At 36.7% G+C, this 14,834-nt stretch overlaps 1 protein-coding gene across 1 annotated transcript; it reads left to right on the top strand.

Annotated features, from left to right (window-relative positions):
• Positions 1 to 654: 654 nt before the first annotated feature.
• On the top strand, positions 655 to 1,236 carry LOC141628227 (uncharacterized). The gene has a single exon (XM_074441396.1). It carries the CDS (start codon positions 655 to 657, stop codon positions 1,234 to 1,236), a length of 582 nt encoding a protein of 193 aa, XP_074297497.1.
• Positions 1,237 to 14,834: the final 13,598 nt, after the last annotated feature.

Genomic DNA, 14,834 nt, shown 5'->3' with positions numbered 1-14,834 from the left:
TGTAAGTTTATGTCGATGACATGATCGTGATGTCACAAGAGCGTAGTGGTCATCTCGAAGCTTTGAGAAAGTTTTTCGAGAGGTTACGAAAATACAAGATGAGACTAGACCGCAAAAATGCGTATTTGGAGTTAATTATGGCAAAGTTTTAGGCCACATCGTTAGCCACCGTGGCATCGAAGTTGACCCATCAAAGATTAAAGACATCATGGAAATGCCTCATCCCGAGACTGAGAACAAAATCCGAGGGTTTCTAGGTCGTTTACAGTACATAAGCCGATTCGTTGCTTAGTTAACGATGATATGCTTGCCGATCTTTAAGGAATTGAAGGTCGGGGACATGAAATGTGGGATGATCAATGTCAAGCCACATTTGACAAAGTCAAGGAAGTTCTATCCACACTGCTAGCTTTGAGCCCACTTGTATCAAGGCTACCTTTATCGTTGTATATAACTGTAATAGATACCGCAGCGGGAGGTATGCTAGCCAAAACTGTCGACAAAGAAGAAAGGGCTATTTACTACATTAGTAAAAAGTTCTTAGAATAAGAAGTGAAGTACACACCTCTAGAAAAAGCGTGTTTGGCCCTAGTCTGGGCAACCAAGAAGTTAAGACAATATATGCTCAGTTACAGTGTGAGTGTCTATTCAAAGATGGATCCAATCAAGTACATGTTTAAAAAATCGGAGCTCAATGGTAGAATGTCGAGATGGACTCTTATGCTATCCGAGTTTGATCTCAAATACGTACCCTTAAAAGCAATTAAGGGAAGGGTAGTAGCCGATTTCCTTGCTGACAACCCAATCGAAGTTGAGATAGTGGATAATTGGTCATTTCCCGACGAAGAGGTGATTCATATAGAAGATGATGTGTGGGACCTATACTTTGATAGTGCATCAAATTATATGGGATACGGGGACGGAATTCTCCTAATATCCGCGAAGGGTGAACACGTTCCTGTTTTAATCAAATTGGACTTCAACGTGACAAATAATGTCGCGGAATATGAGGCATGTTTGTTGGGCTTGCGTAACGCGCTCGATTTTGCCGTGAAGAAGCTTCTGGTACATTGGGACTCCTCCCTCGTGATCAACCAAGTAGTTAGGACAAGGAAAATCAAAAGTGATAGTTTGGCCCCATACCAAGCAAGGATCGAAGAATTAGAACGATACTTCGATGATGTCAAATATGTTCACCTTCCGAGAGATGAAAATAAATTTGCAGATGCACTATAAAAAATGGCCGCGTTAATCAATATTCCCAAGCATATGGACCGTATGCTAATTTGTGTCGAAAGGGGATCGTCACCCTCTTATGTGAATGCAATTGATGATACTGGAGAAAGTGAAGCTGAGCCTTGGTATATGGCTATTTTAAGGTACAAAGAAACGGGAGAATACCCTATTGACTTGGATGTACGAGGGAAGCGTGCCTTAAGAATGTTGGCATTCTAATTTGTTAAGACTGACGATGGGCAGTTATACAAAAGAATGGACCAAGGTGTTTTGTTGCGATGTGTTGATAAATTGACCGTCGAGGAAGTTATGGAAGAAGTCCATGATGGAGATTGTGAGCCACACATGAATGCGCACATGTTGGTTCAAAAAATCATGAGGTTGGGTTACTATTGGATAACCATGGAGATAGATTGTCGCAGATATGTCAGTCATTGCCATAATTGCTAGACTTTTGCAAATGTTCAACATGTACTACCCTCTATGCTGTATACCATGACCTCACCCTGGCCATTTTGAACTTGGGGGATCGATATTATTGGAAAGATAAACCCATCTGGAACGGGAGGACATTGCTTTATCCTTGTTGCAATCGACTAGTTCACGAATTGGGTAGAAGCTAAGTCTTATATAGAACTCAAGGTGAAGCAAGTGGCAAAATTCATTCAGAATGAAACCATTTGTCTATATGGAGTACCACATGAGTTCATCAGTGATCACGAGACTCATTTTCAAGCTGAAGCTGACTCTATACTTCAGAAGTATAAGATAAAGCACCACAAGTCGTCACCCTATCGACCATAGAAAAATTGTGCGGTAGAGGCTACTAACAAAACGGTTGCTGCCATTTTGAGAAAGATGTCGGATAATGACCGTGAATGGCCCGTTAAGATACCATTAGCGTTGTGGGGGTACCGTACCTCAATTAGAACAGCCACAGGAGCAACTCCCTACTACTTGGTTTATGGAATGGAGGCAGATCAACAAGTCGAATTGGAAGTACCGTCTTTAAGAATCTTGCTCAAGAGTGAAGTTCCCGAAGCGGATTGGGTTCAAGCCCTATATGAGTCTTAGTGATGCTCGATGAGTGTCATTTGAACGTGTTGTATCATATCCAACTCTATTAGAAGAGGATATAGAGAGCGTTTAAAAAGAAGGTGAAACAACGAGGAATCAAGGAAGGAGATTTGGTTCTAGAATAAGTTCGCGCTCTACTACCAGTCGACCCAAGTGGTAAATTCAAGAAAAATTGGGCAGGTCCATATTTGGTAAGGAAGATTTTGTTGGGAGGTGACATTCGGTTGACAGATCTGGACGGAAATGACTTTGGAAATCCTACAAATTTGGATTAGTTGAAGAAGTACTAACCTTAAAAAGGCCTTATTCTTAAATGTTATGAAATAATATTCGAATTGTTTAGTGCTTATAATAAGTCATAAGTTGTTGACATTTGTTGACGCTGCATTAAATGTTTTCAATGGGCGAACTACGGACCCGTATTGTTTATGTTGCAAAGCAGATACGTAAGCAACTCTTTAAAAGAGTACAACCGAAACTTTGTAATGGAAAAATGATTTTTTATGCAGAAATTGTTTTTTATAATAAATAGTAGTTTTTTATTTATTCTTGATTTCCGGGAGAAGCTTATTACAAAGTTTATTTTGTGCTAAGCCCATCACACATAAGCAAAAGGAAAGCACCCAATGTAATAGAAGATAATAGATAGTAGAAATAGCTAAGCTAAGTCCTAGCCTAAGCCGAACACGGGTCGCGAGGCCCATCACGTCAAGACGATGTCTCGCCCATCAACACCCTAGCCCATTTTTTCGAAGTAGTCACGTCTTCTTCACGCGGGCCTTGTCGGTCTTTTATACTTGGTCTAGGACCAAGCTTGACAGCCAAAGACGGCCCATTGCTAGCCGTCGAACCCAACCTTTGCCAAATACTTGGAGTCTTAGGGTCAGTCCTAGAGTTCTTGTCGGTCGCAGGTCCAGACTCAAAAAGGGTTGAGAATTTTTTCTTTGAATTAATATTGGTTCAGCAAGCTATCTTGGTGATACTTCCAATGCACAACATCGTCCTTCCGCAGTTTCCTTCTAACTTCAAAAGTTGGTTCGGTAGCCCATTTTAGATAAGAGGGAGAAACCCATGTTATTTTTAGTGGATCTATCATATGCCAAATAGTCCTACCACTCCAAGCCTGGAGCCAGGCTTGACACTTAGAGTGGATAACATCAAAGATTGGCCCACGAGCACCTTCAACGGCTTGAACAGTCTGTCGGCGGCCGAATTGACGAAGTACTCGGTCAGGGTACATATAGATGGACTGATCTAGGCCCAGCAGCGTGATGTGCCTTGTTTTATCAATGTTCGAAAGACCCATGAATGAGTCCATAGAAAGCCAAGGTAAGACCTGACGAATGTGGGACCCTCCCCCAATAGTCAACATCACGCGCCAATAAGCCGATGATTGGCCAAATGCGCACACCAGTGGCCGAGAGGTGAAGCTGCTTACATGATATTTATTGGATGGTTGGGAATATAATCCAAGTCTATCAAAGAGCCACATCTGTTTAGAAGAAGTAGTTAAAAGTCGAAAAAAAGGGATGGAAAAGGAAAAAAAAAAAAAGAAAAGAAAAGAAAAGAAAAAGGAAAAAAGGTGGAAAGGAGCCGAAAAAAAAGAAAAGGAAAAACCTGCAGAAGACGGGTAGATCCGGTGTATGCAGCGGTTGGGTTGGATTTCCGAGCATCTAAGTCCTTAATAGTTTCAGCTAAGATAACCCAAGTCGGCTTCCGACGACCTTCCATTAGTTCCACGACTTGAATAAGTCGGGCCTGACCTTGAAAAGTTGGACCTTCTATACTCCCTTCAAAGCAGTAAAGATGTAGCATGATAAGACGAAATGCTCGACGATGATAAGTAATTGAGATCGCGGGGTCGTTAGTAGTTTTGAATTTATCCCTCAGCGCGAGAAGCTTCACTCGCCCTCCAGTGACGATGTCACAGGCCTCACTGCGAGTTAAGCCCGAATATTCGCGATATTTTCTCTCCCATTTTGATGAAAAATCTGGAATTACGGGTTCACGAGTTATTCTCCACCCACCTAAGATGGTAAATTTTTAAGGAAGGGGGCAGACTTCTCCTTCCGGAAAGGCAAATACGTGATGAATGGGGTCTTACATCTTCAAACACTCGTCTAGAAAGACGATTTGGGGTTTAATTTGGGTGTGAATAGGTATTTGGTTAATTCCCGCGTCAAGGAGGTTTTGGATTTCTCGCTTTCTGAAATCGGTAGCCCAGCCTTTCATGTTTCCGATCAATGACTGCATGATTAAAGTTCGGGATTCGCTTGAGAAAAGAGGAAGATTTTGTTAATGATGCAGTGTGGTGAATCAAGAAGGTCTCCTTATATAGAAAAAATAAGGAGGCAACACATTTAGGAAGCCCTAGAGTGCCACCCAAGCAGGGTGCCGTGTGGTCCTCGGTTTGCGCACCCCTCAGGATAGATGGCGGGCCGCCTCGGGCATTGTGCGTAGCTCAAGTTGATTTCGTCGACTTTTGATTTATTTTGCGCGCCGGAATGGCAAATTTATATTTCTACCCCTAGCAAGTCGACAAATGTTCACACACCTTTAGTACGCTAAGTTTTTTTATGGATCTTATGAAGTACGAGTCGCTTATCGATAGTTGTGTTCCGGGAAGAATCTTGTTTGGAAAATAAATCATCCTCAGCGATACTCTCTATCTCGAAATTTAAACCCGGGGAGAAAATTCCATTTCAAAAATAAAACAAATTTAAATTTTTAGGTCGAAGACCTAAGCTGTTTTAAAGATGATCCAATTTTTCGCAAAAGATCGATGATTAAATTAGTAATATATCCCCAACGGATACTCCCGATTTCAAACTCAGAATCCGGGCCTAAGGCCCAATTCTTCAAAAGTCGTTTAAATCCAAGGTCAAAGACTCAATAATTTTCCGAAGTGATATAATTTTCAAAGGTCGATGACCTTGCTGTGTTTTTGTGTGAGGTTTGTCGCTGTATGTGTTGTTTTCCCATGTCTCGATTCTAGTAGGAAATGCTTCAAGTGGGGGCTCTGAAGCCGTTTGCTTCAGAGACCATTATCAAGATAAACGGATGACATCTACCGACGATTCAATTCAATTCAATTCAAGGAAGAATTCCACAGCTGTGCTGAACTATGATGCGGGTTTGATTCCATTACAATGGATATGTAGGTGCCTAAGAATAAAGCTCAACCCACCAATAATTCAAATGTTGGGTCGATGGCCACAACTGATATCGGGTCGATGATCCATGATGATTCGATATGCCGAGGTGAAGATTAATCCCCAACGAAGTTCCAGGTATGATCTCTTTTTATGGCTGGCGAGCTTATATACGCAGGTCTAATGAACCCTAAATGACCCGCGGAATCCTTAGGTCGAGAGGGACCTCGGGTATACTTTGACTAGCGCCTTGTCCAAGCCTCAGTCAAAGTGAGGGCTCTGTAGATACCCACATCTTTCAATATTGGCATCTATGGAAATACCGTCAAACATCTGATGATGATAGGACAACATGTATTCGTCAGTTGGCATTGTCGTTGGTTGCAGCTCGTTTTACGATGTAGAATGGGCGTCGTCGACGGTTTAACTTTAAATGAAATTTAAAATTATTTTCTCGAATTTATCTTATTGAAGATAAAAATAGATTTTTGTTGTTGAGAATTTATTTTGAGTTGAAAAATCATTTCAAATATGAGTCGTTTTAAAGTTGATTTGGATGCTTGCTTCTATACATAGCCTTTTCTGTGTGTGATTTGGACAAGACTACCAGCAACCAACACCAACATAGCACTCACCATACCCCCCACTGATGCCAGGTTCGAACCCCCACATCAGCATCTCCCCCCACCCTTTTTTTCTTCCTTTTGGCCAAGAATTACCCCTTCTCCAAGCCACGAACTCGTCTAATTTTTTAGCCTACATTCAACCTAGGATCTAGAGCCTTCCAAATCCTCCAAAATATCTTTATTTTAGCAGCCAAAACTGAGCCCTTACCCCCTCCACAAGTCATTTACAAACCCTACATTTCCACTCCTATAAAGACCCCCCATCCACCACCTAGCTCGAATCCTTTTCTATAACCGAGTACTAAGTACTCGGCCTTCGCAAGTTTTCCTGCCAGACCACCCATCAGAAATCCTCAATTTTTTTGCCCTTATGTTCAGAAAGACCAGGCCTCAATTACATATTCTAAAATTAGACTCTCCTAAGATTCTAAAACATATTTTCAATCAAAATATCGTTGAGAAACGAATTCACAAATCAAGTTTCAAAAACAGCCTTTTTTTCGAAGAAAAACGTTGGTACTAGCATTGTTGTTTCGTCGAAGATGGCCCCTCAAGATAAGATTTACAATCGGATACGATACAAGACTTTTTCAACAATACATGTAGGTTGATGGTGCAATATAATCTTTCCTTCTCCCTTTTATTTAAGTTTTTATAGTTTTTATTTCGCATTTATATCATGTTGTTTAAATCGAACTAGAATAGTACGAGTATGAGTTAAAGTACCATTCCAACACCCACGTTGACTCGAGTTTAAAAGCCATAATTAACCTTAAGTGATCGATTTGCCTCGCTCGTTTAGATGTCCTTGTTTTGGAAGAGGGCAATTCTTTGAAATTAGAGTTTCTCTCGACTTGTAAAACGTTTCTTGCTTCTTCTTGTCTGTCGCGCGTGGTTCGGCCCTATGGGCTTATTTTTCTCGACTTCTTTTTAGTAATCATGGCATGATTCTCGAGGCAAGACTTTCTAAAAGACTGTTTAAATCGAAGATTTAAATTAATTCGACAATTGTAACACCCGCAAATTTAACTTAATGGGTAATTTAATAAAATCGCTAATTATATAATAAAAGATTTTAATTGGTATATTATTTATTTGGTTCTATAATTTCAAAATCGTGTTTTCGTTTCATAAAAATTAATTTGGTTTTATTTGGACCCGGAATGCCTTAAAAGTCGTAGTGTGGGTCTTTTTAGTGCAAAACCGAGTCACAAACCAAGTGCCTTTGTTATTGTGGCCAAAAAAAATTTATGGACCACCTTTAAAACAACAAAAACTCCTTCTTTTAGGGTTTCCCTTCTAATTTTTCTGCAATTTTTCTTCATCTTCTTCCTTAGGAAAAATTAGATTTCCACCATTAAACCTTTAAAAACTCAAATCTTAAGACGGATGTCATTTCTTCATTTCTCAACGAAATCCTATATTTTTTTGTACCAACCATATCCTCTCCTTCTACTCCTTCTTTCTATGTAAGAAAAATCTTACCTTTTGAACCTTTTAGAAAGTCCATCTTTTTGTAAAATGAGTTTTCTAACCCATTTTTTCTTAAACTTGTTTCTAGGCTAAAGCTTTAGTATTCCGGAGTAGTATTTAGTTGGAATAGTGTTATTTGAAGTGCTAAAAAGGTAACGGTGATAGATATCTCGGCATTATATCAAATTATGTGCTTTAATTGTTAAAGTTTAGTCTTTAGCTAGTAAACTTATTACCTTTAATGTTATTGATGAATTTTGTTGGATTATTAATGTTATATGATATTTTAATTGTATTTTTATGTTATTGAGATGACTTATTGTAAATAATATCAATTGGGTAAAGTTGGTTTGTGAGGAATGAGGTGTTGTTTAGCTATTGTATGTATCTTGTAGTTTACGACGATCTTTGCTACATGTTGTGGGTGTATTGTTTAGATATGGTGGGTATGTCATAGTTACGATGATCTTTGGTTATATGATTAATTTGGGGTTGTGAATCAACCATAAAATTTAATTGGGAATGAAGTTCATGCCTGGTTTGTGTCGTGGGAAGCAGCCCACAGTGCGGTTTCAGCCTGACCAATTTTAGTAAAATGGCCATAACTTCCTTGTTTCTTGATCAGTTTAGGCTTATGACCTACCGTTAGAACTGTAAGTGAATTAGCTATCACCTAAAATTGGTTTCACCTCATTCTCATGTCTAGAACTCATGTTATGACCATTTGAATTTGACCCTTGTTGTAGTCAAGTACTAAACTTGTTGTTATGAATTGGGTTTTATGTTTCTTGTTGGGTATGCATCTTAACCTTGGTTCTAATTCTAGTGTATGGTGTGTTGACACTTTTTTTTTATCATTGGAGCCCCTTGCTTATGTCTCATTCACATGTTAAACATCGATTTTGGTTGTTAACCTTAAATAGGGTTCGATTTGGGTTTGTTTATGTTTTCCCAAGTGTTTCACATTACTTAGTTAATTTGTTATCGTTTGTTTATACTATGTTTAATTAACATGTAAATATGGAGTATAATGCTTATTCATGTTAGAAAAGTATGAAATGATGCTCTTTGAGTTCATATTCATTTGTTTACATTTTGCCACATGTTTCGTATCACTTAAGTCATCTGTTATCACTTGTTCCATTTTGAGCTCAAGTGACATATAAATATGAAATATAAGGTTTATTCAAGTTATATAAGATTTAAATGGTATTATATACTCCACATATGAGTTCTTACTCGTTCATGGTCGAATCTTTATCGAGTTTCAAGTATGGAATGCTTATCTTGAACATCTACTTGTAATGAGTCGTATTCTTGTGAAAATGCCATAATGCTATGCCTTCTTGCTTGACTTATCTTTAAGCCTTACTTGTGCCGTTCTGCCAAGTATTGCTTTACGCCGCACTCGTGTCGTTATGCCGCGAGTTGGTTAATTTATGCTCATTCTGCCTCTTTCGTGCCGTTCTGCCGAATGTGGGTACTCGACTTCTATTCTATCGATCGAGTCTTGGATGCGGACTGTTCTGCCGCATGTCAAATCGGGAACTGTTCTATCCTGAGAGTCTGGCCAGATTTAGACTAGGACTGAGTTATTATGATCATTATTGTCATCCTACCAAGGGAATTATATCTAATGAGTAGTAAAGGTCTTGCTTGGTTATAGTTATTGGCATATGTCATTCAAGACAAGGGTTACGTCTTATATTGATTAGATGTAAGAGTCATGGTCCTATCAGATAGTAGAGGTGAGATGGAAGCCTTCTAGTTGCGATATGATCGCCGCCATTGATGTTCCCATCCGTTCTTATGGTAAGTATGAATGTGACATTAGTAGCCACGTCCTGTGCAATCTTTGTTAAAAGGTTTTCAAAGAAATGGATATGGTTTCCACTCATGTGTATGGTGTTGATTGACCTCTTTCTTATCAATCTCATATAGTTTGGATGATTACATTTGTCATATTTCATTGGAGTTCGTGCTCGCGATTAAGTAACCATGTCTATGATCTTTATGTCCTTTCTTTTCTTATTTGAATATGCCTAGGACTTGCTCATTTATAATTCTATCGTGTTTCCCCTTTTATTATGTAAACATGTATGATCCCATGTTTCGTTATGATTCAAGTTATTCACATCTTATTTAATGTGATTGCCTATTTGAGTTCTTTGTTATGTTCATTTTGATATAATGTGGGTGGGAGAACCTTGAGTTACACCCCACTGACTGTGGCGTTCATGTTTACAAGAATGACATGTATTAGTTGGTGCATTTATGGGGTGAAGACATGTGTGAGCTAGCTAGTACCATGACCGTTGGTTTTTTGTTTGTCGTTATGCTTAGACTCACCTTTTAGACTTGTTATTCGTGGGATATCTTTTCCCCATATTTTGCCAGACTTGGTTTGTAATAACCTAAGTTTGCTTATCGTTGCACTTGTTTCATTTTATTAGTGACTCCCGCATGTTAAGCCTTATCTAATAAATTATAATTTCTGCTTAATTTATTAGATATATTTTCCGCATTATCGCGGGGTGTCACAATAATTCTCAAGTTCATTAGACATTTTAGGACAGGAGTGCTTAAGATGTAAATGAATCGATCAACATGTAAATAAAATTTACAACTTATTCTAATTCAAAACGAATCCATCATTCTACCACCGATTTCTCGTTAGTACGGAAGTGCATGCCTATCATCCTCCCGTTTACACTGGATGACTAAATTTGACGATTTTTTGACTTGAGTTTTGCCTTGAAAACCGTGTAGAGTCACACGGTTTTTCTCTTTGTTTTGTTACTCAATTTAAAATCTTTTGACGATCCTATTTTCATAAATAGTGTTTGTCTATTTTAAAAAGAAGTTTTAATTTGTTATTTTATATTAATAGCATGTTTGTTTTTTGCATATTTGAATTTTGTTGCGTAGTTTTTTTTTATCAAAAAGAAGTTGTACAGCAAGATACTTGATCGAGTTGGTCAGTACTCGAACGAGTAAAATGTTTTTTTGAAAAGGAACATTTGCGTGGATGAATTTCCCTTGTCCACAGTGGTAGTCGCAATATTTGTTCCTATCGCCCTCCTTTTTCATCTTAGGGGGCTTTCTCCACTTCTTGTTGTCCTTTTCTAAAGCTGATATTCATTTACTTGGTCGTAATTATCCCTTGTTTTCTATGCATTTTGGTCGATTTTGAGACGGTTTTATGCCTATTACTTGCATTTTGTTTCCCTATTCTCCGTTCTATGATTTTGTGTCTCATGTTGTAGGATTTGAGACGAAAAGGAAGAAATCGGAGCAAGTTAGGAAGTTTGAAGATTGCATAGGAAAGAAAAGGAGAAGAAGCTGAGAAGAGCCTTCCAGTCCGCGGGCCGGCAGCCGGTCTACCGGCTGGGCACCCTCCCCCATGAGCCAAGGAAGAAAAAAAGGAGAAAACAAGCAGAGGATTCCCAGCTAGGTGGCCCACCGTCTATGCACACCTGCTGCCTTCAAGACTCAAAGAAAAATACAGAGGATTCCCAGCCGGCTAGCCCACCGGTAGCCGGCCAACCGGCTGGGAACACCTGATGTCCACGGATTTGAAGCTAAACTTACAAAGAACTCCTAGCCGGGTGCGGGACCGGCGGCCGGTCGGTCGGCTCAGGCACCCGGATTGTTATTACCTTCCTTTGTAATTTTTGTCCTAAAATTGTTGTAAACTATAAATACCCCCTTTCTAATTTCATTTAGACACATTACCCTAGATCTAAAAACTCTCTAATTTTATGCAACTTTCCTTAATCAAAGTTTTAATCTTTCCCTGATTAAAACTTAATTACTTAGCAATTTAGCCTAGATCTGGTTTGGTCTTTATAAACATGCATAGAAGGTGTTTGTTGAAATGTGTGTATGAAAGTTCATGCCTTTCTCCATTTTATGCTTAGTGTCTTGATGAATGAAAGCTTACATAGATGCTTGATAAATTGGAATATGTGTCCTCCGACAATAATGCGATCACAACTGTTGATCATGATTATCACATGTTTAAATCTCATTTTTAAGAATACATATGGGATGTAATATTTTACAAGTCAACTGGTCCACACATATCGGTAATGATTGGCTGACTAGATTTTGACATTACTGTCGTGCGACGGTGGTGATCAGTTGATCCCCTTAGGTCATACCTATAGGGAAATACCCTTAATTAATTATTTGTTTAATCGTATGCCGATACGAGTTAATTAAATTGCTTAAAATTGACGGATGATTTGTGAGTGAGATTAACGTGTCTTATTGTAATTAGATTATATTAGATACGGTCTAAGTAATCGAATTGTTTTATTACTTGGATAAAATTATTGTTTACGAAACATTTGAAATCAAAACTGAATGAATAATTTATTATAAATACAAGACGTTGTAATTTATAATTTGATAAATCGTTTTGGTACAAGTAATTACGAATTACTAGTCGATTTTGTAAATGACATATTTTATGAGTATGTTGATTTTTAATATGTTAAAAATACATTACATTGTGACATGTCATGTAATATGTTACATGTAACAAAATTGACAAGTGACAAAATAAAATGGACTACCCATTTTATTTTAGGTGTGCCGAAATAATGGAGGGAGTATAAGATTTATATTGTGTTTTTATCTTAAGTAAAAAAACACAATAATTAGATTTAACTAGTAGCCATGCAAACCTAGCTTTTGAGAAGAGCAATTTTTTCATGCATTGGCTCCCTCATTACCCATACCCCAACCGGTTTTCCCACTAGAGAAATACCAATGTTTTCTCTTTAATTATTCATTACCTCATATTATAATTTCTAGTGTGTTAGAAATTATTTCTACTCTCTACACATTGTAAAAACTTAGAGAAATAAAATCTCCCAAATCATTCCTCTCTTGGCCGAAATACACAAGAGAGAACAAATTTATTTTGTGTCAATCTTTAAGTGAGACTTGTATTATTTCTAGTACAAATAATATTAGTTATTAAGGGATTTCTTTAGGTATTCACTTTTGGGAGGGATTCTACTTTGGATCCTTTGTTCATTCATTTTAAGGAAAGCTCAAGAACAAGTAAGAAGGAGATCTTACTTGTGCCCTTTAATCCGAAATCCCAAAGTAAGAAAGACGATTTCTTCTCTTGTCTTTTTAGTTTGCCTGCATAAGATCTAGTTTTAATTTTATGACTAAATTAAAATGACACATATATGAATATGTTAATTAATGAGATTAATAATTCTAACAAGCGGTATCATGAGCCTTAGGTTGTTTGCATGCAAATCGGTTTACTGTTTTTCTGAGTTATATGATTAACATACAAAACTAATTAATTTGGTTTTATGAAGATAAACCTTAAAATAAATTTGCATGTTAAAAGTTTTTGGTCCTAAGTGATTTTTAGGACATTTTGGTTTTTTATGGATTTTATTGTTCATTTTATATAATAATGGCATTAAAATGTGATTTTTATGATAAAAATGTCATTTTTGGACTAAAAATAGCTAAACTTCGATTTGTTTAGTGATTTTTGGATATGTTTTCAAATATATTATCTACTGATGGCCTGTAAAGTTTCATAATAAAATGAGTTGTATTGCTCGAAATATGGATTTTTCAAGTTAAAATCGTATTTAAATGGGTAAATAAGTTAATATGAGTTATATTTCGAATATGGTAATGAAAATTTAGTATGTTGTCACATGCAATTTTACAAGATGTTTGTAAAATATTTGGCTATAATGAAGTGTTTATGCATGATTTATGAATTTTTGATGAAAAATCACATAAATAGTGACTAAAATTAGAAATAATGCTATAACATACTTCATGACTAAAGGAAAAACGTCATATGTTGCATTTTATCATATATTTCAGATCTAAAAGTGAAAAGTTGATAGAAATAATTTTTCTCATATTTTTATGGTCATATTTGTTAAAACCGATAAACCGCAACATTGTTTTTCTCGATAAATTTTCGAAATTTTTAACCTAAGTTTTTGAACATTATGAGTGACATGGTATTTTTCCAGAATTTTCATGAGTTTAAATTTCAAATTTTGAAATTATTTGAAATTTTTATGATTTAATTTGAAGTTTATGGCATATTTTTGTATTTTAGGTCCATTTATGAACAATATTAAGAAATCTAGGTTAATTATTGTCAATATGTTAGTGGAGACTAATTTCGAGTCCTAATTTGGTTAGGATAATTAACTTGTACATAAATATGAATTTATGTAATTATTGTGATTTTTAAAAGGTTAAATCACGCAAATCCGTAAAATTCGATTAATATACGATATTGGCTCCTTAAAGGCGATTTAGCGTATAATTGGGCATGTTCATACATATTATAATGCTGAATTTTATTTATGATTGTCATTTTTTAATTTTATGTAATTTTTGAATTATGTAATTTTACTTAGTATGACCTTAGTTTTAATTAATATTACCCGAAATGTATGGGAATATCGATTCGGTTGTAATTTATTGTGATCTCGTATCACCGTTTTGTAATTTAATAGATTTATTTTTATTTTTAATTACAAATGTATAATAGGAAATTATGTAATTTATTATGTAATTTATTTATTCCGGAGTTCCTTGAAAACGGTGCCACTCGAGAAGGCGATTCATCAAAGAAAGTATTACCTTGAAATACGTGCCAAGACCGAAGTTCAAGGGACCAAAGGATTGGTTTCCGAATTTGTAATAGTTTATTAGATTTACTATTTTAGGAAGGCCATACTAGAAATTTATTTATGCTTTGCATTTTATTTATATGTTGCATGTATCGTTAAATCGCCATAACTAAAACATGCATTATCATTTAAATCGAGTGTATCGACCGTGTCAATTACAATTATCGTAGTTCACCACTTTAGTTCACTTAAAACGTGATAGATAATAAATTGCCATGACCTCTCGCTAAAATAAACAATTGAGACATAGCCTTACCAAAAAGTAGAAACCATGAAAACCTATTTCGTGAGGGAGTGCACTCGGCTTTACCGTGGTACAAACCTTGCTACGTAGGGGAAGTGGGTGATAAATGTCTACCCACCGAATTTATAAATATGAGGGTTGTATTCGTCTTTACCGATGCCCAAGTTGATGTAAATTTGGATCATGGACACATTTATTCGAAATTTGGGTTGAACTCAACGAAAGTATTCTCGACGGTTGCCGGATGTGTTTCGGGCTATAGATAAATATTAATGTAATTTTATCAACCAAGAGTTCTAAAAGTAGAATCTATTAAAGAGTTACT

Source organism: Silene latifolia, chromosome Y (genome assembly GCF_048544455.1).
Source record: "Silene latifolia isolate original U9 population chromosome Y, ASM4854445v1, whole genome shotgun sequence".
In the NCBI taxonomy this organism is placed as follows: domain Eukaryota; kingdom Viridiplantae; phylum Streptophyta; class Magnoliopsida; order Caryophyllales; family Caryophyllaceae; genus Silene; species Silene latifolia.
Note: the sequence above shows the minus strand (reverse complement) of the source record. Positions and strands in the feature narration are given on the sequence as shown.

Excerpts from the sequence above, each read along its gene's own strand:
- LOC141628227 (XM_074441396.1), top strand. The coding sequence starts at position 655 with ATGGATCCAATCAAGTACATGTTTAAAAAATCGGAGCTCAATGGTAGA.